The sequence below is a fragment of the Armigeres subalbatus genome, chromosome 3 (assembly GCF_024139115.2).
Source record: "Armigeres subalbatus isolate Guangzhou_Male chromosome 3, GZ_Asu_2, whole genome shotgun sequence".
NCBI lineage: Eukaryota > Metazoa > Arthropoda > Insecta > Diptera > Culicidae > Armigeres > Armigeres subalbatus.
Window position 1 is genome coordinate 10,825,205 of NC_085141.1, and position 26,553 is coordinate 10,851,757.

Genomic DNA, 26,553 nt, shown 5'->3' on the forward strand with positions numbered 1-26,553 from the left:
AATTTGAATCAATTTGGAAAATGGCCATTCCGTAGGTCCCCGGATTGGGACTGATGTGACCGGATTGAATCCGAGTGGGCCAGGAACCCTAAAAATATCATTCGCATCATTGCTTTGTAAAATCATGAAGTTTGAGGTGTCGCACGACCTATTTTGAATCAATTTAGAAAATGGCCATTCCGTAGGTCCCCGGATTGGGACTGATGTGGCCGGATTGAATCCGAGTGGGCCAGGAACCCTAAAAATATCATTCCCATCATTGCTTTGTAAAATCAAGAAGTTTGAGGTGTCGCACGACCTATTTTGAATCAATTTAGAAAATGGCCATTCCGTAAGTCCTCCGGATTGTGGCCGGAATGGATCCGAGTGGGCCAGGAACCATAAAAATATCATTCGCATCATTGCTTTGAAGAATCATGAAGTTTGAGGTGTCGCACGACCTATTTTGAATCAATTTAGAAAATGGTCATTCCGTAGGTCCCCGGATTGGGACCGATGTGGCCGGATTCAATCCGAGTGGGCCAGGAACCCTAAAAATATCATTCCCATCATTGCTTTGTGAAATCATGAAGTTTGAGGTGTCGCACGACCTATTTTGAATCAATTTAGAAAATGGCCATTCCGTAGGTCCCCGGATTGTGACCGATGTGGCCAGATTGAGTCCGAGTGGGCCAGAAACCCCAAAAATATCATTCGCATCATTGCTTTGTGAAATCATGAAGTTTGAGGTGTCGTACGACCTGTTTTGACTTAAAATTGTAAATGGCCACTTATTCCACGGGCAACTGACCCCAACGGAATCTGGAATAATTCTGGAACCGTACTGTGGATAGCCTCGAAACTAGTATAAATCAAAAATTGGGATCCATCCGGATGGAATGCAACTTGTTGCGAAAGAATCGGTCAAGAAATGCGATTTTTACAGCAGTTTAGATTTTTGAAAGCCCTTAAAAACAGACGTTGGGGACGGAAAGGTTAAAAACTCAAACATCCCTCAGTCTCAAGAGTCAAAAGTTTACAAATAATCCAAGGCTTAAACAAATTTTTTTTTCATAAATTAGAAATCCCTTTTTTTCAGAATATTCTCAATAAACTCATCCAGCTTTGAACCAAAATTTCCGCAATAGAATGATATTAAGAAATATAATAAGAAATAAGAAATTTTCTTAAATGATCATCAGTACTATTTTTGATTCGTCATAAGACGAGTACGTACAATTCAGTTTAATTCCATCACTTGATTGTATCTTGACAGATAAGTATACGTATCTATCAAGGTACAATCAAGTGGTGGGATTAAATGGAATTGTACGAACTCGCCTTATGACAAGTAAAGACATTCCACTAAAAGCTCAAAATAATTTTCTTATCGATTTTTGTTGTTTATTTAGAAAATTCTTCAAGGACTTTTCGACAAATGATTCGTTAAAAATTTTACCAGAGCTCCTCATGGAACAAAACAATTTTTTTGCACATTTTTTTTACATTCTTATACTGACACTCGATAGATTTTATCAGATATCTCAAATGATTTCCACAAAAATAAAGTATATGACATTTTTTTAAGTTGTTAAAGTTTTTGCAGCCATGTTCCAGAAATTATTTAAAAGATGTTAAAATTCTGAGCGTTTATCAAACTTATACCTATACAGTTTGTGTAGAAGTTTCAGATCGGTCTCCAGTTCCCCCATAAATTACTTTTAAAGCTTTCAGAGCTACCGCATTTCTTTTTCAAAAACTATAAATTTTGGTTTGGATTATATTTCTTTTTTTTTTGTGAAAATTGCTAATGTTTATTAGGGTTGACTTGAAACTAAATTTAAAAAAAGCGTCAAGGCTCAGGCTTCCTTAAGATTGATATTTAATGTTTACTTCTCACGACCAATTACGCGCATAAACCACTTAAACTGAATTCAGTAACAACCTTGCACACGGAGAGCGATCCTATGGAAGACAGATAAAAGCAATAATACTGCGGTATTTTGAGAGTGACGTTATACCGTCGCCGGTAGATTTGTACGTTGATAGTACCACTTGCAGCATGACAATAAATTCCTTTGTTAGGATGATATGAGGACAATGGTCACATTTTTTTGTTTCCCCCATTCAGTACGAATGGAAGCAATGTTTACTCTCGAATGGATTTTGTGAGTTTAACTATCCTATCACAGTTGCAAGTGAGTGCACACCTGCGGTCGCTAGGAATGCATGCATGCATACCTACTACCATTTATAAACGCGAAAGTACATTGCACCTTATCGCGAACAAAGCCCCAATGATCCTCGGCTATGCTGCCGAGTGCCCATGATCGCCTATTTGGAACATTCGCATTTTTGTAGATTTTGCAAATCGTCTGTAAATTGTCCCCATCTTCTTCTTCAATGGCTCTATCAGGATGGCCATTGAGTCGAGAAATCGGGAAGGCCGGAAAATATGCGGGAATTGAAATTCCATGCGGGAAATGCTGGAAAAAGTCGAGAATTTTTCGAAATTGTGCAAAAAATCAGGAAAAAATCAACATTTATTCATTTTAATAAATTATGTTTATTTATTCTAGTGCAAAAACTGAAAAAAAAAAAACATTGTTTACTATTTTATGAAAACATAGATGTGGAATGGTTTGTTTTTAAAAACGTATTGGAGATAACCCCTTTCGTTCGATGAGACTTGAACCCACGACCCTCAGTACGCTAGACTGGTGCTTTTAACCAACTAAGCTACGAAAGACCACCTTTCCAGTGGTCGATTTGTGATTCTTTCGGAAGGCTGTGTTGGAAGTAGGTACTACGAATAGTCATATTCTTGCATCAAGCGGATTTTTGACTTGCAATACTTTGTTCGAAAATGGAAAAATAAAATTATTTGATATACATTTTTACGTACATTTGTTGTAAGACATCCTCGGCTATGAGGTTGAGGGATAACCGATGCGATTTATGATCAATTAAATCGGACAGAATATGGGTAATTTTTTGTTGGCGCTTAATGCTATTTGATTGGACCCCGACCAATTAGTCTTATGCCGTTTCCGTTCGTCAGCCGGTGCGCGCAGAACTTTTCAATAGTCGGTCTAAACTCCTCCATTTTGGCCAACCTTAGCGTTCAAATCTCCTATGATGTTTTTGACGTCGTGGCTTGGGCAGCCTTCGTAATATTGAAAATTTATAGTAATTTTTTTAAATTCTATCTTTATTGGACACTGCAGCGGATCTGTCATCAATTAATGTAGGAAGAGGCTCGGAAGCCTCCTTTCAAGAGGCTCGGAAGCCTCCTTTCAAGAGGCTCGGAAGCCTCCTTTCAAGAGGCTCGGAAGCCTCCTTTCAAGAGGCTCGGAAGCCTCCTTTCAAGAGGCTCGGAAGCCTCCTTTCAAGAGGCTCGGAGGCCTCCTTTCAAGAGGCTCAGAAGCCTCCTTTCAAGAGGCTCAGAAGCCTCCTTTCAAGAGGCTCAGAAGCCTCCTTTCAAGAGGCTCAGAAGCCTCCTTTCAAGAGGCTCAGAAGCCTCCTTTCAAGAGGCTCAGAAGCCTTCTTTCAAGAGGCTCGGAAGCCTCCTTTCAAGAGGCTCGGAAGCTTCCTTTCAAGAGGCTCGGAAGCCTGCTTTCAAGAGGCTCGGAAGCCTGCTTTCAAGAGGCTCGGAAGCCTCCTTTCAAGAAGCTCGGAAACCTGCTTTCAAGAGGCTCGGAAGATTCCTTCCAAGATACTCGGAAGACTCCTTCCAAGATGCTCGGAAGCCTCCTTCCAATAGGCTCAGAAGCCTCCTTCTAAGAAGCTCAGAAGCCTTCTTCCAAGAGTCTCGGAACTCTCCTTACAAGTGGCTCGGAAGCCTCCTTCCAAGAAGCGCGGAAGCTTCCTTCCAAGAGGCTCGGAAGACTCCTTCCAAGAAGCTCGTAAGCCTCCTTCCAAAAGGCTCGAAAGCCTTTTTCCAAGAGGCTAGGAATCCTCCTTCCAAGAGGCTCGGAAACTTTCTTTCAAGAAGCTCGGAAATCTTCCTTCAAGAGGCTCGGAAGATTTTTTTCAAAAGGCTCGGAAGCTTTCCTTCGAGAGAATCGAAATTCTTCTTCATGGAAGCCTGCTTTTAAGAGGCGCGGAAGCTTGCTTTCAAAAGACTTGGAGGCTCGGAAGGCGCCTTTCATAAAGGCGCAGAAGTTTACTTTCAAGAGGCTCGAAAGCCTTCAAAAGTCTTCAAAGTGCTATAGGAATCTTGATGTATAAACTAAGTTTGAATTGGAAAGTATCACGGAATAACAAAATTTCACACAAATTTTTGGAGAGCCAAATATCTCATGAGTTATGTTATTTTATAGGGGTACTAGTGAATGTAAAATTTTGAAGGGGTACCTTTCAAGAAAAAGGTTGAGAACCGCTGATGTAGGGGAATGTCTTCGGTTGTGTGCCACCCTGAATAATTTTTGACACTTGATAGATACAACAAAGCAGCTAGGCGCAGCGTCTCTTGAAAATGGCCGGAGAGATATTCGATCCGCCATTGGTAGCACCGCAACCGCTGTACTTGGCACGGTGCCCCCGGATCGGAGAAACAACTGGTATGACGGCGAATGTGAGCAGTTAGTAGAAGAGAAGAATGCAGCATGGGCGAGATTGCTGCAACACCGCACGAGGGCGAATGAGGCACGATATAAACAGGCGCGGAACAGACAAAACTCGATTTTCCGGAGGAAAAAGCGTCAGCAGGAAGATCGAGACCGTGAAGAGACGGAACAACTGTACCGCACTAATAACACACGAAAGTTCTATGAGAAGTTGAACCGTTCACGTAAGGGCCACGTGCCACAGCCTGATATGTGCAAGGACATAAACGGGAACCTTCTTACGAACGAGCGTGAGGTGATCCAAAGGTGGCAGCAGCACTACGAAGAGCACCTGAATGGCGATGTGGCAGACGAAGATGGCGGTATGGTGATGGACCTAGGGGAACGCGCGCAGGACATAACTCTACCGGCCCCGGATCTCCAGGAAATCCAGGAGGAGATTGGCCGGCTGAAGAACAACAAAGCCCCTGGGGTTGACCAACTACCAGGAGAGCTATTTAAACACGGTGGTGAGGCACTGGCTAGAGCGCTGCACTGGGTCATTACCAAGATTTGGGAGGAGGAAGTTTTGCCGCAGGAGTGGATGGAAGGTGTCGTGTGTCCCATCTACAAAAAGGGCGATAAGCTGGATTGTAGCAACTACCGCGCAATCACATTGCTGAACGCCGCCTACAAGGTACTCTCCCAAATTTTATGCCGTCGAATAGCACCAATTGCAAGGGAGTTCGTGGGGCAGTACCAGGCGGGTTTTATGGGCGAACGCTCCACCACGGACCAGGTGTTCGCCATTCGCCAAGTACTGCAGAAGTGCCGCGAATACAACGTGCCCACACATCATCTATTCATCGACTTCAAAGCCGCATATGATACAATCGATCGGGACCAGCTATGGCAGCTAATGCACGAAAACGGATTTCCGGATAAACTGACACGGTTGATCAAAGCGACGATGGATCGGGTGATGTGCGTAGTTCGAGTTTCAGGGGCATTCTCGAGTCCATTCGAAACCCGCAGAGGGTTACGGCAAGGTGATGGTCTTTCGTGTCTGCTATTCAACATCGCTTTGGAAGGGTAAATACGAAGAGCAGGGATTAACACGAGTGGCACAATTTTCAATAAGTCCGTCCAGCTATTTGGCTTCGCCGACGACATAGATATTATGGCACGTAACTTTGAGAAGATGGAGGAAGCCTACATCAGACTGAAGAGGGAAGCCAAGCGGATCGGACTAGTCATCAACACGTCGAAGACGAAGTACATGATAGGAAGAGGTTCAAGAGAAGACAATGTGAGCCACCCACCGCGAGTTTCTATCGGTGGTGATGAAATCGAGGTGGTAGAAGAATTTGTGTACTTGGGCTCACTGGTGACTGCCGAAAATGATACCAGCAGAGAAATTCGGAGGCGTATAGTGGCTGGAAATCGTGCATACTTTGGACTCCGCAAGACGCTTCGATCGAATAGAGTTCGCCGCCGTACCAAACTGACCATCTACAAAACGCTCATTAGACCGGTAGTCCTCTACGGACACGAGACCTGGACGATGCTCGTGGAGGACCAACGCGCACTCAGAGTATTCGAAAGGAAAGTGCTGCGTACCATCTATGGTGGGGTGCAGATGGCGGACGGTACATGGAGGAGGCGAATGAACCACGAGTTGCATCAGCTGTTGGGAGAACCATCCATCGTTCACACCGCGAAAATCGGACGACTGCGGTGGGCCGGGCACGTAGCCAGAATGTCGGACAATAACCCGGTGAAAATGGTTCTCGACAACGATCCGACGGGCACAAGAAGGCGAGGTGCGCAGCGGGCAAGGTGGATCGATCAGGTGGAAGATGACTTGCGGACCCTCCGTAGACTGCGTGGCTGGCGACGTGTTGCCATGGACCGAGCCGAATGGAGAAGACTCTTACATACCGCACAGGCCACTTCGGCCATAGTCTGAATAAATAAATAATAATAGATACAACAAATTGCAGTTGGTATGTTACAGAACAATTTCACATAACATTGTACGATAATTAAATTAACTTGTACATATATTGTTAACACTGCATAATGTTGACTTGAAAAAAAAGTATGAGTAAAACACGCAACTAGGCCCACAACCGGAGACACACCCATTATTATTTTTTAAAGACCTCCTATTCAATACCCTTAAACAATGTTCTTCTAATCAGAGTCGCATCTACGTTCCGAGTCGTGAGTAGGGCAAATAGAGTAAATGTCTAATTGGCCAACAGTTCTGGTGTTGAGTAATCGACGCACATTCTACACACTTATTTTTTTTACTGGGATCTCATGAGAGCTGCAGCAAAATGTTGAACTTTTACCGAGATTCGCACAGCCGTGCCCCGGCAAACAGGTTTTTTGCCGAGATTTCTGTCAAAATTGCTGAAAATCAGCAAATATTTTGCTGAAAATCAGCTAACAAACGTCATTTTTGCTGAAATATCAGTTTTTTATTTTGCTGACGCACGGCTGTGCGGATTTTTGCCGAGCTCCTCTGCTCCTCTTGCTCCTCTCCGGAGGTACAAATCTTACTAAGCGTCTGTTCTTCATATCAGGATCGGCTCACAACAGCGTCTGTTCTCCATGTTAGGGGCGGCTGATCATCGTCCGAGTGCCAGCGAGGGACTCTAAGTGAAACTGTGCACCATGGTCAACCGGGAATATGGAGGAATGGTCCTCCGGGAATTTAGGGGGTTTGGTGTCAGGCCCTGCAAGCCAGCCTTAAAAAAAATCATAAGCAACGAACAATCAACAAGAGAGTACGGACCGGAACCAACGACGAAGACCACTGCGACGAAAAGGAACTAGCGATTGAAAACTCGGTTCGTAGAACTGCAAATCTCTCAACTTCATCGGGAGCACACGCATACTCGCCGATGTGCTCAAGGACCGTGAAATCGGCATCGTAGCGCTACAGGAGGTTTGTTGGAAGGGATCAATGGTGCGTTTAGAGGTAATCATACCATCTACCAGAGCTGCGGCGACACACACGAGCTGGGAACAGCTTTTATAGTGATGGGCGATATGCAAAGGCGCGTTATCGGGTGGTGGCCGATCAATGAAAGAATGTGCAGGTTGAGGATCAAAGGCCAGTTCTTCAACTTCAGCATAATTAACGTCCATAGCCCACACTCCGGAAGCACTGATGATGATAAGGACGCATTCTACGCGCAGCTGGAACGTGAGTACGACAGCTGCCCAAGCCACGACGTCAAAATCATCATAGGAGATTTGAACGCTCAGGTTGGCCAAAAGGAGGAGTTTAGACCGACTATTGGGAAGTTCAGCGCTCACCGGCTGACGAACGAAAACGGCCTACGACTAATTGATTCCGCCGCTTCCAAGAATATGGCCATTCTCAGCACCTACTTCCAACACAGCCTCCCGTATCGGTACACCTGAAGATCACCACTGCAGACAGAATCACAAATCGATTGATGGACGGCACTTCTCCGACATTATCGACGTCAGAACATATCGTGGCGCTAACATCGACTCTGACCACTATCTGGTGATGGTTAAACTGCGCCCAAAACTATCCGTCATCAACAATGTTCGGTACCGACGACCGCTGCGGCACTGAAGCAACCTGATGTCGCCACTGCATACGCGCAGCATCTCGAGGTAGCGTTGCCGGAAGAGGGTGAGCTCGATGGGGCCCCTCTTGAGGACTGCTGGAATACAGTCAAAGCAGTCATTAACGACGCAGCGGAGAACAACGTCGGGTATGTGGGACGAAGTCGACGAAACGATTGGTTCGACGGAGAGTAAAGACAGATTCTGGTGGAGAAGGACGCGCTGCAGCAAGGTACCCGGCAGAACGTGGAACGTTATAGACGGAAGCGGAAACAGCAGACCCGCCTTTTTCAGGAGAAGAAACGCCGCCTGGAAGAAGCGGAGTGCGAGGAGATGGAACAGCTGTGCCGTTCTCTAGAAACACGCAAGTTCTAGCAGAAGGTCAACGCATCGAGCCGCGAGCCGAAATGTGCCGGGATAAGGATGGGAGCATGGGACGGACGAACGTGTGGTGATCGAAAGGTGGAAGCAGCACTACGAGAAACATTTGAATGGCGCTGAGAGTACAGGCAGTGAAAGTCAAGGCAGCGGATGACTACGTAAGATCAGCGGACGATGGAAGCCAACCAGCCCCACCTTGAGGGAAGTTAAGGATGCCATCCAAGGTGAGGAGGTAAGGAGGTGAGCTCATCAAGATGGGCCCGGAAAAGCTAGCCACTTGCCTGCACAAATTGATAGTCAGAATCTGGGAAACTGAACAGCTACCGGAGGAGTGGAAGGAAGGGGTTATTTGCCCCATCTACAAGTAAGGCGACAAGCTGGAGTGTGAGAACTTTCGAGTGATTACCATCCTAAATGCCGACTACAAAGTGATATCCCAGATCATCATCCGTCGTCTGTCACCATTAGTGAATGAGTTCGTGGGAAGTTATCAAGCCGGCTTCTTTGACGGCCGCTCGACAATGGACAAGATCTTTACTGTGCGGCAAATCCTTCGAAAATGCCGTGAATACCAGGTCCCAACGCACCATCTGTTGATTTCACGTTGATTTCGAGGCGGCATACGGCAGTATAGACCGCGTAGAGCTATGGAAAATTATGGACGAGAACAGCTTCACTGGGAAGATTACCAGACTAATCAAAGCAACGGTGGATGGTGTGCAAAACTGTGTGAAGATTTCGGGCGAAACTCCAGTTCGTTCGAATCGCGCCGGGGACTATGACAAGGTGATGGACTTTTGTGCCTGTTGTTCAACATTGCGCTAGAAGGTGTCATGCGGAGAGCCGGTGGAACAGCCGGGGTACGATTTTCAACAGATCCAGTCGCGGATGACATGGACATTGTCGGCCGAACATTTGCAAAGGTGACAGAACTGTACACCGGCCGGAAACGTGAAGCAACAAAAGTTGGACTGGTGGTGAATGCGTCAAAGACAAAGTACATGCTTATGGGCGAAACCGAGCGCGACAGGGCCCGCCTGGGAAGCAGTGTTACGATAGACGGGGATACCTTTGAGGTGGTCGAGGAATTCGTCTACATCGGATCCTTGCTAACGGCCGATAACAATGTTAGTCCTTCCTTCCTGACGATTTAACTCGCGAATGGGTTTACCGATTTGCAAGATTTTTTCCCTAATGGATTCGTTTTGGGATTCACAAGGTTTGTATATACAAAAATGGGTGGATGTGACGGGGAAATGTAAAAAATCATTAGAATACAATTTTGGGTCAGCTGTTGAGGAAAACAAAACAAACGTACGCAAATTGATCTAGAGTGCGGTGCTGCAAATAGTTCATTGTGACATTTGCAACACCCGGGCAAAGCTGGGTTTCTTTCGCTAGTGGAATATAAATTCATCACTAAGTTGCAATATCTTAGTCTGTATTTTACATGATTTTCTCATTTAATAATAATATTGCAAATAATGTGCAGTATGTGCGGCGTATCACCCTGATTCATAGCGACATCTATATCAAATTGTAAGGGACATTATTTAAATTTTTACTTAAAACGTAAATTGCTAACAAACATAACCTACCAACTTTTTAGAGGATTCACGTAATGCAATAAACATGCAGATTCGTTAGAATTTACGCAAATCCATTCAAAAAAATAATTAATATAGCGTTAGAAATATTAGAGCCTCCGCGGCAAGACATGAGAGGGTATAAACATCATATTACTTGTTTGACTAAATGACTAAATGACTGAAAACATTTCCGCCAATAAATCAAGTCTATTCTATCAGATGGGCTAGATGTACCAGTTGTGGCTATAGCACCAGTTGTCGCACTAGTGCTTTATATGCCAAATGGCCAATCAAATCACTGCAAACCAAGTTCATATCGACAAAGCATATTCATATGATACGATAAAACCTTTGATCTCCTCCAAAACAAGCAAAACGTAATTGTAAAAATTGATTTTGCTTAATTTTTGACGTCCTCTGCACCAGTTGTCGCACTAGTGGTCCCTATTTGGCCAATCCCATAAGAAAACAATGGGATTTGCCAAATACGGAACCAAAATTAAGAATAGTGCCACAACTGGTGCATGCGTTCCTATTATGGATTAATCAATTTTGATGATAATAACCAATTTTATTGTGGTTTTCACAGCTATTCTAAAGAGCAAGAAGTAAAACCTTTCACTCGATATACAAAGTCCATGCCACATGGCGACAATTGGTACACCCACCCTATCTAAAGTGTTGGATCTATACCGACGCGGCGTTTCACCCGGATTTACCCTATTACCGTTGGCCATAAATATATTTTCAGTAGCGTCTCATCCTTATCTGCACTACGTTTACTATACTACTGACTATTTTCGATATATTCGAAGAAAAAATATGCAAAATTCATTGCATAAATGTAATACATACAGACCTGCTAGCGGGTCACTTTTCAGTGACGTGTCAGTCACTAGAAAGTCTTTTTTTCCAAGCTCAAGTCACTAAAGTCACTTTTTCTCCTACAAATTTATTTGGGGCATCGACAAACCTAATATTCCACGTTGATGTTCGCAACACCGTGAAACATTATGTTTGTCGATGCTCTAAGGAATACCCGACGATGCTGCCCTCATCTCTTTCTTAAAAGATGTGGGCCCATACAAACTAATTTAACGGCTTCACGGGCATCCCAAGGTCAATCTTGGGAGTAAGTACCCACAACACGAGGCCTTCGGGCTTTCCTTGGTTACCCCAAGGCTATAAGTCCCCAGTGATCGGGCAGCCTGGGAACCCCAACCCGGGTTCTAAGTCCCTCGCAACATAAACCACCGATTCCAACAAGGTCAGCTGGAGGGGCCTCGCACTTCCCCAATCCCATTACTGTCGCCTCACCTGCATAGCCATAAATTCCCTGATTTTTTACTGCAGCGTTAGCGTTAGCGTTGTTACGGTATACTTCGTAGATTGGACACTAGTGATACTCATGTTTCTTATGGAATCCTTATCAAGATTGCTATCGGAAATCAAGGTGGGGAGTTACCCTTGATTCCAATCTAAGATAAAAATGGTATAAGCATGAGGATTACTACTCCCGGCCACGCCCATCTTTACCGTAACTTGGGATAGGAAAGGAAATGTTGATGTAGAACTTACTTAACGAGAGGCCCCCGACTTGGCGACGCCCTCATAAGTTCTACGGAGTTGGTGGTTTGGTAGGGTAGGGTAGGTCATGGAGGTTTGCCTCAAGCTGGCAATTCGACCCACAGACTATGTTGTTTACCTGTTTTTATTTAAACTCTTGTCAGCCGGCTGTCGAAAGAGTATGCTAATATCGATTTTATTTACAGTTTATTCTTTAAATAATTTACAGACGATTTCTTAACCTCAATCTATCAACAACTATCCGTTGAACAAATCTAAATTTACCAAATTTGTACTTTCTGCTCAGTGAGCAAAACGATTCTTAAAGGTTCATCGAATACAGAAATCAAACCATGCCTTTTAAAGATAATTATACTAAACATTTTACAAAGTTTTATTTAAAATATTTTGGCGATTTCTGATATAAAACTCAATAGCTCTGAGACGTAAACGGCCTAAATGCATCACCACCAGAAAATATTCATCACGCGCTGATCTACCTAAACACATATCACACATAGTAATAGAAATAGTACTTCCTTTTGCGTTGTACAAATATGTTGCATTTCACAAAGAACATGACTCTTTTCTCCATTCCATCAAACGTTTCACTCAAATTTCAATGATTCACTTCAATTTCAATAAAACACGTCACCGGACAAATAAAATAAAATAAATAAATAAATCAATAAATAAATAGATCAATGGATAAATAAATAAATACCACAATCACTCGCGAGCGCGTCACTTGTTTGGGGTTTTCTATACGGTAAAGGCTATATGATCGCTCCAAAAACAAACTTTTTTTACCCTCTCTTGCGTTATGTGATGCTGAAAATAAGCTCCTAATCATTTGATGGCAAAAAATAAAACAAAATAAAAACAATCAAACAAAATTAAAATATTCTAGCTAAATTTTACTATTTTGGTCGAGCATGGGTCTGCCGCCTGACACCCACGTTGAAAAATATGTTCCATGCTTGCCCCCCACATAAAATAATAACGTGTGCTAATCACTGATGATACTAAAAGATTTAAATGAAATTAGGCATTGTTCCCGCTTATCATTTTAGCACCGCCAGGGGGAACTTGGCCGGTACCCACTGCACTTTTCTTTCCCTTTCCACAAACAATTACAATCATTTGTGATATTTCAACTGAATCTTATTGGGAATTCTGAAAAGGCAGACAATCAATGCAGTTAGATTGCCAGGTAATACGTGCACATCGTAGCACTGGTGATATTCCCTGATTTTTTACTGCAGCAATGCAAGAACTAATATGCTGCTCTCCTTCAATTCTCAGAACTCTAAAGCTGATATCCAGCGTTCTGATTTTATTTGATTTACCTTCCGACGTCCTGTATTCTTGAAACTACGATCGGATATATTTGAACATTTTCGGAACTCAATTTCCATTCTGAATTTGGATGACCAGAGGGAATTAAAGGGCAATTGGGGAAAGTCTCCCACATAAAGCCATTTCAAGTACCTTCGGAGGGCATCGCATCGCGATAACCTCCCTATCTCGATGTGTACGTATCACATTTTGTTATGGATTTACTCATCTTTTGTCGATATGTTTAAATTTTTAGGCTACTAGACCATCTTTGGACAATAACAAACATATCAACAACAAGAAATTACATTTGTTCCGTTGTCGTTTCTAATCTGCCAATGAAAGGTCCCATGGTTGGACCTGAGGGTGACCATCCTGCCTCTTTCCCCTGCCAAGTGCCCCTGGCCATAAATAAAAAATCCTAAAAAGTATCTATTTTCAACTATTTTGATCAATATTTAGGGTTGCGTTGCCCTATAATAGATAAAAATGTTTTTTAAATGTATAAAACATTATGTACTCCTCAAACAACGTTTTGCTTATGTGTGAAATGAAGGATCTAGGTAAAATAACCGTTTAGGACCCAAAAGTAACTTTAAACTCCTGAATGGCTTCATACTGTCACTAATACTTGCCCAACCTTTTATCACGGTGTTCTTATTAGCATTTCAACAGTGTTGAATTTGAAAATTTTTATGTCAAATATATATTCTTATGATAATTTGGACATTTGAAATAGCATAAACTTTTAAAGTTGGAATAAGAAGAATCGTTAATTTTTAAAGATTGTGATGTTTTGAATTTGCCTCTCCATTTGGTATTCCGAAGAAATTTCTTCAATTAAATACATCTTAATTTCTTCAATAATTAAAAAAACAAATATTTGGATGAGGAGAATCTGCTTATTTCAAAAAAGTATAGATAGGTTGTCGTCAGACTATTGCGCTTCAGCACATCCTTCTAAAGCCGAAATTACATCTTTTAGTTCAACAAGCTGCATCGTAAATTTTCAAGTGTTTCTATCTTTGGTTTTCGAGCCTGTGTCAAGAATGGAACTCTGCCGGTTATAGCATTCGTAACCCTAAATAATGAGATTTGAAAAATTTCCTAGGATCCGAGATTTTTTTGGTCACTATTTTGTGCAGTCTCAATCGCTACCAGTCCTGTACATATGAAAAAAATATCGTATCGTAATGTACCAAGCTTCTCTGTATCATGCGGAATGAACATTTCATAGAAATCATTTTCTATAAGAAATCAATTGATGCATCGTATGAAAGGCCATCAGGCGTCTCAGTCAGGTTGATTTTCCATATTGGATGAAACACATCGTTATTTTAACATTTTGTTGACGCCCTTCCAGCACTAATCTACGGTGTACCATGCGCCTCCACGCATTGTCCATATTAGAATGCGTTTTACCTCCATGAGTTTTTCGGCACCTCATATTAAGATTTTCTACAATATTGAAATAACATCTGCTAGCAATGTTTTCAACTATTACATGCGGTAAATATACCCATGAAAATCTTTACAACTAAGGTATTAAAGCAGTATTCGCTAAGCTAAGTCATATTACCCCATGCGTCTCATCCAAATAATTGTCAGCAATCAGGGGTTTCGTCTTCAGTTAACCGACGCCACAACGCCACGTTATTGAAATGTATTTTTTTCCAAAACTATCGAGATTTTCTAAAAATTTGTTATTTTGAAAAACATGATTATGTCCAGGAATTCGTTCCTGCATGATTTTCTACAATAAAAACAGTCATCTTCATCCAAGCTATTTTTTAGGTTTCAGGTTCAGGTCAAAAGGGATAATGTTAGCAGTATTAATGCGTCTAAAGGCAAGTGATTAAATTTTTGTTTTTCTATCTTATAAATGTGGCATAAATCGCATCACTTATCGAAGCATACCACCAACAAATATTCATCCTGAAATATCGTGCAGATAAGTTTGATTATCATGGAACAAATCTATCTAAATATTTTTCAATTTTATTTTTAAATATATATTTTACAAAACACTCTTACATTCGTGATGGCGTCAAAGCACCTGCGTCTGTTATGCCACACATACACGTCGCACCATCGTTGCCTAGTTTTGGTAGTGGTAAGGGTATTTGCCTCCTTGCTGTCACCTGACACGAACGCAACGACCTACGTCGCCGACGGCAATGACACGGTGGAGTCCTCGAGCCGGCTCAATGATCAGTTTCGTTCCACTGTATGGCTGGTTGTCGCAGACGTCGATGATTCTACGCATCATCTGACTGGTACAATGTGTCGATTTGATTCGTTCCCAGGAGACATATAAATATTGAGGTGTCTATAATGCACTATTTTCAGCTAAAAATCAATTGCCAAAAACCGCATTGACTACCAAGTTCCAGAGCTTTTCATTTTAATTTTCCATTTTCAATGCAGCTGTGCTCACGAATTTCTTTCTTTCTCCTCCCCAGTTGTCAGCCGTGTTGTCTTTCTTCAAGTTTTTGTGTCTACTAACGTAAAGAGAGTAACCAGTGCGAGACGGCTCACTCGGTGTGGCAACAACGGAAAACCGAAATGGTGTTACACAATATCATCAGCAGCATCCTTTTCGGGGTAAAGTTTGTTCAATTGTTGTGAATGTTTGTGAATTGACGTAAAAAGAAACCACCAAATCATCATGAAAAGATTGAAATAAATAAAACAATAATTCAGAACATCGCAATACGGTTTTCCGTCTAGGGGAGTTGACAACAGAAGCCATCTCCAAAAACACAATCCCCAACCCGTGTCAGTGAGTCACTCCGAGTATCGATTTTGACCAGCCGACGAGAACCGACGACAGAAGGCAAGCAGCCAGTCAGTGTTGGGTTGGTGTTGTGCAGGGGCGGGAAGGGTTCCCCAAAAATTGGTCGCGGAAAGTTACTCGAAGGATCCTGATGCATTCCATAAGCTTGGAAGGGAAAAAGTAGGTGGCATCAGAGCTTTTTAGTAGTGTCTGACGTCGGTCGTCATTGTTGGTCGCGTGGCTCGTGCCGTCGTCGTCGTCTGGCGTAACCCGAGAAGCGTAAAAAACGGTGCCATTTGGCGAGAAGAAGAAAGTGTGAATTGTGGTAACTGACGGCAGAAAAGAAAGAATACGAAAGAAACAAGAGCCCTTCAGAGGGTACACGTGATTGTGAAATTAGGTGAAACCGGACCGAGGAGCTGCGAGAACAAAGGATTACGACATCTCGACCTTATTCTAAGCACGCAGTTTGAGCGATTTATTAATTATGGGTTGGCTTCGTTTGGTACCGTGATGTGATTTTTTGGAGTTCTAATTAATGATACAAGTGTGCTCGATATCCGAAACCCGATTTTAATCGTTCTATTTTCAACCAAAAAAACGTTCGTAGGGTCTGGAGATTACAAAATACCTGGGACTGAACACCGTAGTACTAAAGGTAAGTGTAGATATTGTCTTTGAAGAATTATGCATTATTAGTATGGAATATGATAATCAAAAGTTCTGGTTTATTTGTTAATATACTTACGACTTGCGCGATTTATAAACTGCAGAAAAAAATACTTAATGAAAACGAAAAACAACCTTATGAAACATTTCATATTCTCAGGCATTTCTCAGTTTTTTTTTTTAAACTGAATACCAGCTGAACGAATTTCCTTTTATTCAGAATTATTCCTTTTCCTATACTACATTTATAATCCCTTATCTCGAGTCAGTTGCAAGTACCCCGGTTACCCAAATTAACCATAATTTGAAGAACGATTAATATCAAATTGATTATTATGATGAATGTTGAATATCACCCAAATGGTTAATGTAATGAATGTTAATGAATGTCCAACAAGCTAACAGAAAATTCTTTCCGTGTTTTTTTGTTATTGAGCGTGCTCATCGCTAAAAAAAAATAACAACAAAACAATTTGGAAAATAATTGGAATGCATGCGTGATAAGCTCGACCCGGTAGGTAATTCTATATTTTGTTATTGTTCGGTAAATGAACTCAATGGCGCATGCAAAACAACGAGCTTAAATTTTTGACGCAGAAAACAAGAAAACTATGCGTCTTCAATCCTTCATACCAAACTAAAATCTTAATAACTGATGAGTGGTTGTCATTAATATGAACCATCATTCTATTCAAAATAATAAATTCAAACAGTTTACTTATTGAAGAAAGCAAACTGATTGGGCGATAACTAGAAGCCTTTGCTGGATTTTCGTCCGGCTTCAAAATTGGAACAACTTTGGCGTTTTTCCATTTATCTGGAAAATATGCCAATTGAAAACATTTGTTAAATAAGTTAATCAAAAAGGATAAAGAGCTCTCAGGAAGTTTTTTGATAAGTATGTAGAAAATACCATCATCATCGGGGCTTTCATATTTTTAAATTTTCTAGTAATAGATCTCACTTCATCCAATTTAGTTCACAACGAAGGGTCAAAAACATTCTCTTGATTAAGAATGTCTCCAACCTCCGTGTGATCTGATCCTCAATGGGGCTAGTGAGACCTAGACTAAAATTATGGGCACTCTCAAATAGCTGAGCAAGTTTTTGGACCTTTTTGGCATTTGTTAATAAAATATCATTTCCCTCTTTGAGCGCTGGAATTGTCTTTTGAGGTTTTTTCAAAAGAATTTTCGTTAATATCCAAAAGGGTTCCGAACTGGGATCCAACTTTGAGACATTATACTCAAAGTTAGTATTTCTCAGAAACGTTTTTGCCTTTATCGTATACTAAGTACACGTAAAGGTGATCACTAAAAAACCGAACTTTTGATAGAAGGCTCGGAGAACTATAGTGTTATATACCAATCGACTCAGCTCGACTAATTGAGTTGATGTCTGTTTGTATGTATGTATGTATTTGTGTATGTGTACAAAATTTTGTAGACACACTTTTTGAAACTTAGCATTTACCGAATTTCTCTTGTTTTTCGAAGAAACTTGTCCCACTGTTTGCTATTGAAAATTGGCAAAATCGGGCTATGGGATCAGAAGTTATAGCCAAAATACTATTTCTTATGCTCAAAACACGCTAAAAAAGACTAACTCATATTTAAAAAAAATACACGAGAATGGCACCAACACCGCTAGGTGGTTTAATTAGGGTTTTTAAATGTAATTTTGCAAATCTCGCCAAATAACTTTCAACGCGGGATCGCGAGTTCTTTGGTATTCACGGTGTGTTTGTCCGAAGAGGCTTATATTAAAAAAATCATTATCTCCAAAACACTCACTACATGAAAGTATAGATTTTCCTCTTTTTAAGACGGATCAGTAGCTGAAGATCGTCGTCAATAATAATGGAGTTGAATTCAATTTCACATTTAGGAATTGCAATGCCTTGTCCAAAATTTGTTTCAACAGAAACTCTCAAGGTTTCGAAAACTTTGGTTTCAAACGAAGAAAATAATTTATGTTTGATACGTCTATTAATGACGATGGCAACTCCACCACAGGCGCTGTCAAGACGATCATTTCTGTAGATAAAATAATTTAGATCTCTTTTGATGAAAAGACCAGGATTTAAATATGTTTCAGTTATAATGACAATGTGCACATTATGAACTGATAGGAAGTTGAATAATTCATCTTCCTTACCCTTTAAAGAGCGGGCATTCCAATTTAAAATTTTCAAACAATTAGTTGGATCCATTAAAACGAAGTCCAATAACAATTTTTTGGTATCAACCTGAACAGCTTCAGTTTTGGTATTTGCTTTGAACATTGTATCAATCATGTGATGCAATTGTTCATTTAGAAAATCAAAGTCGGAAGCAGACATGCTACCTGAGTCGTCAAAACGAACGTTATTTTCCGTTGAAGAATGGGTATGAAAATCATTCATCGTCGGTAAATTTTCAGAAATGAAATTTTGCCTGCCTGCAGCGATGCTTGCATAGGTGGGCGTGTTTGAAAAATTAGAATTCGACGAACTGCTCGCGAATCTGGGATCCTATTGGGATTTCCCGTCATCAATTTTGCACGGGATTTCATAACTTTTTTGCGTGAAGGGCATTCTCAGAAATTGCATTTATGATTGCCCCCACAATTTGCGCACTTAAATTTATTGGAATCTTCTCTCACAGGACAGGCGTCCTTGGCGATAGAGGTTCCACCACAAATCATGCATTTAGCATCCATGTGACAATGTTTAGTTCCGTGGCCCCACTTTTGGCACTTGCGGCACTGAGTGGGGTTTTGGACCCCGTAACGCTGGGTACACACCTTTGCGTGGTGTGTTACGGTGTAAGATCTAACACGGTCACATTTAAGACGAATTAAGTACTCTCCATTTAATTCCACTATTTAATTTTCGATATCTTTTCAGTACTTAATTCGTCTTAGACGGTTGAATACATTCCACTAAAAGAGCTTTATATATTTTTCTGACGGTCACATTGTCAGCTACAGGCAAATCCTGACCCAACGAATACCTTTCCCAATATCCAACTCCGTGGTACTTATGAGGGTGTCGCTGAGTCTGGGGCCTCTCGTTAAGTAAATACTACATCAACAATTCCTTCCTCTCCCAAGTTACGGTGAAGCTGGGCGTGGCCTTGAGTAGTGATCCTCATGCTTTTGTGATTTTTATCCTAGATTGAAATCAAGGACCACACCCACCTTGATTTTTGACTAAAAGTGAACTAAATAAAATTCTTGAGAAATACCCCTCTGGGAAGTACCAGAGCGAGATTTCTTTTTCATCTTAATTACTTGGACTGGTGAAAATACAAGTAATTGAGAAATTTCAATGTTAATCTCATTCAGTGATTTATCATCACTGGGGAGACCTTTCAAGACGACTTTGAACAATCGCTCAGTTTTGCCGTCGTATGTGAAGAATTTATGACGCTTCTCAGTTAAATACTGGAGAAGACGTTTACGATCGTCAAAGGATCCCGGCAAAACGCGGCAGTCATTCTTCCTAGCGATCTGAAATGAAACCTTTATCCCCTGAAGGTTACTCAAAGCCTCATTCCTAAAGCCAGAAAACTCGGCAACAGATACCACAATTGGCAGAATCGTTTGCTTTTTCGCGTGGATCGAATGACCGGGGCTAGAGGTAGATTCGATTTGCTCAATTTCGTCATGAATCAAATCAAACTGATTGCTCAGTTTTATATGAGAAGAATTATTTTGAGTGTTAGAGTTAGAAGAAACATCTGAAGTCTCCAGCTTCCTTCTATTTTTCCGCGCTTTAGCAGGACGATCTTGAAACCTTGTTTCTTAGAAGGAAGTGGAGGATTCAGCGACTCCTCTTGTTTTTATTAATGCTCATTGCTGAGCGTGGAGACGTGACCTTCTGAGAGTTTTTTTTCAGAACGGTGTCCCTGCAGGATTACCCCCGCTTGTCGGAATTTTACTTCTGCAAACGGGTCCAACCTAAAACGAAGGCACGGGTCCAAGCAAAGATCGTAACGGGATCAGTAGGTACAAATAGTTTCGGGTATAGTATTAAAAACTTCCCTTCCGCAAAGAGAGGGAAAATCACCGCACAGCATGAAAGCTCGATGCGGTCTAACCTTTTTTTTTTGAACAATGTTCCGTAGTCAATACAAAGAATTTTTCTTAGAAAGCCAAAGAAATTCTGTCATAATAAAAATTCACGTGAATATTCTGAACAGGGTGTCTACTCATCTCTAAAAACAAAATCCCCTAATTTTCCAAGTTTTTTCAAGGTGCTTTACATTAATTTCGAGGTAAAAACGAACGTGTCATATATAATTTTTTGCAGAAGAATGATAAATTTAAACAAGTGCATATTACGAAAAAACTTTCTCGAATGAAATTAAGGCCTCACATTTTTCTCGTAATTTACCAAAACAATTCTTTACGAAAAACTTCCAGGATTTCCTTAGCAAGTACATCTAGAAATTGGTTCAGCCATTAAATCAAAAAATCCTTCAGTAATTCCATCGGAAATTCCACCAGGTATTCCTTCAAAAATTCGTCCAGGTATTCCTTCGAGAAATCCTCTACAAAGTAATTCAGAAATTCTTTAAATGTGGAATCCTAAGAATTGTTTCGAAATTTCCCTACGAAATTCCTTCAGAACTCGCTTCATTATTATATTCAAAATTTTCTAAGGGACTCCTTCAAAAATTTCTCAAAAAAATGCCTCGAAAATATCTTCGTGAAATACATACTTAGGAAATTTCTTCTGGTATTCTTTTGAACCATCTTTTAGAATTCCTCCAGGAATTTTATCAAAAAATTTATTTAAAAATTATTTTGGCAATTTCTTAACAAATTCCTTTGGATTTTAATTCGGTAATTTCTCCAGAAAGTAGGTCAGAAAATTCTTCGGGTATTCTTTTACGAGTTCCTTCAGAAATTATTTTAGGAATCTCCTCAGAAATGTTTAAGGAATTCTTCCAGCAGGAGATCTTAAAAAAAAATTGAAACTCGTTCGGAAATACTTAGTTGATGCAAAAGTATAAAGAATTGCTTATTGCTCCTGTTTGCGCGACCAACATCTAGTTTGCCTGGACCTAGCAGCCAAAGTACCGAAAAGTCAAACCGAAATGTTGGTAATAAAACCCTGAGATATAAAACCAAACTACAACATGATAGAAAGCAAGCGGCCAAGTTGAACTAGACGAAATAATTTTATTGTCTACAGCGCCACTAGCGTTGTAGACTAATGCTTCTATTGAAAATACCTTCGGAAAATGCTTCAGAAATTCTTTGAGATTTTTTAGGAAATCATTCGGAAATTTCTTTACTAAAACTTGACTAAAACTTTACTAAACTCTTGAAAACACATTAAGGAATGCTTTCGGATATTCCTACAAAAATTTCAGATTCCTTTGGAAATTCCTTTACGAATTTTTTTGAAACTTTCAATAAATTTCTTCAGGAAATTATTTCTAGAATTTCTGAAGAAGATTGTTCCAGCGATTTCTTTGGAAGTTGCCTCGGCCAAACATCTCTATTCAGAAAATTGATTGGAAATTCATTTTGGAATCTCTTCGAGAAATCCTTTTAAAATTCTTTAAGGAATTCTTTGTAGAATATCTTTAGAAATTCCTTCGGAAATTCGTCTTGGAAAATCCATTTGGAATTCCTTCGGGAATTCTTTCGAAAATCCTTCAGTTTTTTTTTTCGAAAATCCGTTCAGGAATTCTATAAAGAATCCTAGAATTCCTTTTGAAATTCCTCCAGGAGTTCTTTCGGGGACTCATCTTGGAAAATCCACCAGGAATCATGTAGGAAATTATGCAAATAATTCCTAGAATATTTTTTTTAGTGATTCCGTTGAATCCTTAAAGTGAAACCTTTAATAAATCGTTTGAAAATGGATCCCCAAATTCTTTCGCAAGGTTCCTCCAGGAATTGCTTTGAAAAATCCACAGTAATTTAGTATTTTTTTTAACACATTACTATGCTATTTTGTCGTATATAATCGATTTATTAAATTCCGTGGGTCACATGTTCTAGCTCAGCACCGTCAGTGGAGGCCGATAGCAATTGAAAATCGGAAGGAAAGAGGGCCGGCCACAGCTCACGTTAGGACGGAAACGAAATCTGTGAACAAGTATTAGACTGGAACCCAGCTGGACAGCAGAGGCAGACCCAGAAATTCATGGTGGCGTAGCGTAGCCACCTATATCTTGGCAACATGTTAAGCTGAACATCTGTTAGGATGGAGATCTTTTGAATCCGCCCTTTTTTTTACAGGGGAGAATGCATTTACACACTAACCCAGCACACGTGCATTGTAGTTGCGTACCGGTAATACCGACTAAACTCCCTTGGGCTCCGCCATCGTTTCCCCCAGGAACTACCTTCCAGTACTACTTCTGGCCCCACTTGATGTGTACAGGATTCATAAGTAAAAAGTAAGTTAGTAAGTATGGACAGAAGTTTACCCATACTTTTCTTTGCTAGATCATTGTCTGAGATTATCAGACCTGGATCGATTGACGAATGTTCTTTGGTGAGTAAATGGGTCGTATGAATAAAAAATAGCAAGTTATAGTTTACTTCAGTTTGAGTAGTAAACGTCGCATATTGAACATGTTCGAAAAAATAACTCCAGGATTTTTCCAGGTTGTAGACACCCTGCTAAAGAACTATACATTTGAACAAAAAAATCGAGGAATTTTTCTTGTAAACTGTAAACAATTTTCGGAAACTCTGAAAATTTCCTCTGGAAATTTCAAAGGATGCTCAATGGAAATTCCGTAGGACATTTCTCGTAGTAATTTGGAACAATTTACTGTAGAAATTCTGAAGAATTTCTTCTAGAAATTCGAAACAACTTCATTCGGAAATTATAAACAATTTCGCTTGGAATTTCCACATAATTTCTATTTGAAATTCCGAACAATTTTCCTTGGAAATTCTAAAGATCTTTCCTTGGATATCCCAAAAAATTAACCGAGGAACTTTGAACTACTTCTCGTGGAAAATAAAAAAAAATCCAATTAAATATTTTGAGAAAACTTTCTTGTGAAGTTCAAACATTTTTTCTGGCGAAATTAAAAGGGTTCTCCTGTTAGTGTCTTGGAAATATCAGGCCTGGTAGCGGGTCACTTTTTAGTGACTTGGTCACTTTTTTCGAGCTAGTCACTAAAAAGTCTCTTTTTTCGACCTCAAGTCACTAAAGTCACTTTTTCTCGCAAAAAGTCACTATTTTGACTATTTTGAAACTATTGACTAAGATTTTTTTATAAAATGTGATGTATCCATCGGAAGATGCTTTGTTCATGGTGGAAATGAAATTACGTATCTTGGAAAAATGATCACTCTGAAACATCGCCAGTCATTTAACTCGTTGCTCTTATTGGCATTTCACCAGTAGCTAATTGAAGGTGTTTTACGTCACAATTTATAAATTGGTATACAACAGACAAGAGACCTGTCGGTTTCGAGTTTTTAAACTCAAACTTCATGCAGTAGGGGAAGGTGGGGAGACTTGATTTTCCCCTGTTTTACCAAGAACTAAACTGCTCATGATCGCATGTTTGTAACACTCGCAGTTTTGTTCATTTTGTAAAAATCCTGTGAATCGTTCACACAGCTCAATTTAATGGATCTAATCCCACAACAGTGAAATAGGCTTACTATCTTGCTTATCTGTGGTAAGCTGGAAATGATTGTGGCTAGGATTGACAAACGATTTATAAAATCAACCAAAATACATATGTCACAAATATGCGATCATGGGCAGTAAAGTAATATTGTTATAGCGTATTTATATAATAGATCCTCTAGATAAACGATCGTTATGTGGCGAGTTATTTTTTTAATTGACAACCTTATTTACTTTATTATTTACTGTGTTTTTTCACAGCACAAATCCATAAATGTGCTAAATGATCTTCACTGAAAAAAATGCCATCATTCCACCACAATTTCAGGATATTTGGACTGAGTTGTTGTCTCAATTTGAGGAGATTTTATCCCTCATTAGGCATCCATATAAAAGTTTGTCTAAAAAATTCAAGAAAATATATATTTATTGAGTAGATATCATAGAAAGGCGATCAAGTCTCCCCAATTTTGAAGATTGCATGCGCTGTCGATTTCCATAGCAAAAATCGTTCATGAATACGCACAGCAAGTCGGAAAATCTGCATATTTTGAAGTAAAAATATTTAAAAGTTCAGAGAGCATGGTCCTCATTACAAGCAAGAGGTCGAGCGTTCAATCCAAGGCTCGTTGTACATGAATCTTCATAAGTTTTGTATCGTTTTCTACCAAAACGATCCTACTGTTGTTCCTGTCTCACTAAAATTCCAAAAACATCCGTGGAACCTATGACAAATCGTAGAGTTCCCTACATCTTTCTTAAGAAGGTGTTCAGCTAATCCAATGATCGTAATTTTAGGTTCCCCCAAACACACGCGACGCGACAGTCGCGACGCGATTTTATCACTTGGCGACAACGATTCTGTCGCCGTTGGTATGGAAGCGTAAATAGAACATTGCCTGCAGCGACCCAACGATAGAATCGCTGCGACTAGTTGTCGCCGTCGCGGCGATGAAATCGCTTAGGTCTGGGGGAGCCTTTTCACTCATTCTCACGAGAAGAGAATGCTCATTCACGCAGATTTTCGCCGAAAATTAATTTTCAGGAAAGAAAAACAGGTGTTAAGGACACTCATCACGGAATCCAAATTTCGAAGTACTGTCATTCTTATAATTTTACGACGCAGCCAATCTGAAATTATAAAAATGACAGTTGTGCGTTGCTTCCGTATCGAGTGGTGTGCCCTTGAAAACGCGAGTACATACTTTCAAATTTTGATTCCGTGAGGAGTGTCCTTAAGAGTGATAACCATATTTCGCTAACTTCCACTGGCGTAAAAATTTGATTAGCTTGAAGACTACTCATTAGACCTCTTCATGTTTTTAAAAAGTATCAAAAATTCAACCGGTCAGCCCAGAATCACAATTCTTATGCTAAAATAAATCTCCTGTCAAATTTTCAGCTAATTCGGATAAAATTTCGAGGTGGCTCAAGTCGATTTAGTGTTTTTGGGTTATTTTCAATTTTGGAAAAAATCTAACGAGAGATATAAACGTCGAAAACTATCGCAACAACCTCTATAAGGAAACTTTTGGTGTGCTTTACAAGTCTTGTGAACATTGCGATTCGTTCCGTTCACGTTTTGTCCATGTTAAAGTGATTTTCAAGCTTTTAAGTGCATAAAAATACTGTTTCCCTCAAAAGTCATTGTTCTACAAAAATCTTGAGTTTATGACAAATGATTGTTAATTTATTATATTATTATTCCTCTTTTTTCCCTGAAAATTTGAGTAATATAATTGTCCATGTGTGATTTACCGTTAAATTCTTAAAAATCAGAAGCTGAACATTTGTCTGTTCGAACAAAACATAAATTAAATCATGATGATATTTGATGCTTACAACAAACGACTTCCAAATTTTGTTAATTCCATCATATGTCTGCATGCTTTTAACATTGAGTGCATCGTAGTAACAAGAGAAATGGAAGCTTCTTTGTTTGAACAACTTGTTTGAAGAAATCTCAGCGTGCAAATTTATGACAAATGTTCAGCTTCTGATTTTTAAGAATTTAACGGTAAATCGCACATGGGCAATTCATTCATTTATTTAGTTAACATCTAAACAGATAACACTGAATCAACAATTTGACGCCACAATGCACGGTTCGAGGCCGCATCTCTCCATCCTCGGATACGCCCCACGCTCGCCAAGTCGTTCTGCACCTGGTCTGCCCATCTCGCTCGCTGCGCTCCACGCCGTCTCGTACCTGCCGGATCGGAAGCGAACACCATCTTTGCAGGGTTGCTGTCCGGCATTCTTGCAACATGTCCTGCCCATCGTACCCTTCCGGCTTTAGCTACCTTCTGGATACTGGGTTCGCCGTAGAGTTGGGCGAGCTCATGATTCATTCTTCGCCGCCACACACCGTCTTCTTGCACACCGCCAAAGATGGTCCTAAGCACCCGTCTCTCGAATACTCCGAGTGCTTGCAAGTCCTCCTCGAGCATTGTCCATGTTTCATGTCCGTAGAGGACTACCGGTCTTATTAACGTCTTG

General features: G+C 40.4%; 1 protein-coding gene across 8 annotated transcripts in view; it reads left to right on the forward strand.

Annotated features, from left to right (window-relative positions):
- Positions 1-26,553, forward strand: part of LOC134220025 (myotubularin-related protein 3) — a 136,446-nt gene that overhangs the window by 18,628 nt on the left and 91,265 nt on the right. For 7 of the 8 annotated variants that reach the window (XM_062698957.1, XM_062698955.1, XM_062698956.1 and 4 more), the window contains 2 exons: positions 15,475-15,616; positions 16,399-16,446. In XM_062698957.1, coding sequence (XP_062554941.1) covers positions 15,578-15,616; positions 16,399-16,446 — 87 coding nt within the window. In that variant the 5' untranslated portion in view covers positions 15,475-15,577. Of the gene's footprint in view, positions 1-15,314; positions 15,338-15,474; positions 15,617-16,398; positions 16,447-26,553 lie in introns of those variants that run through there. The other variant, XM_062698958.1, reaches the window with a different exon arrangement.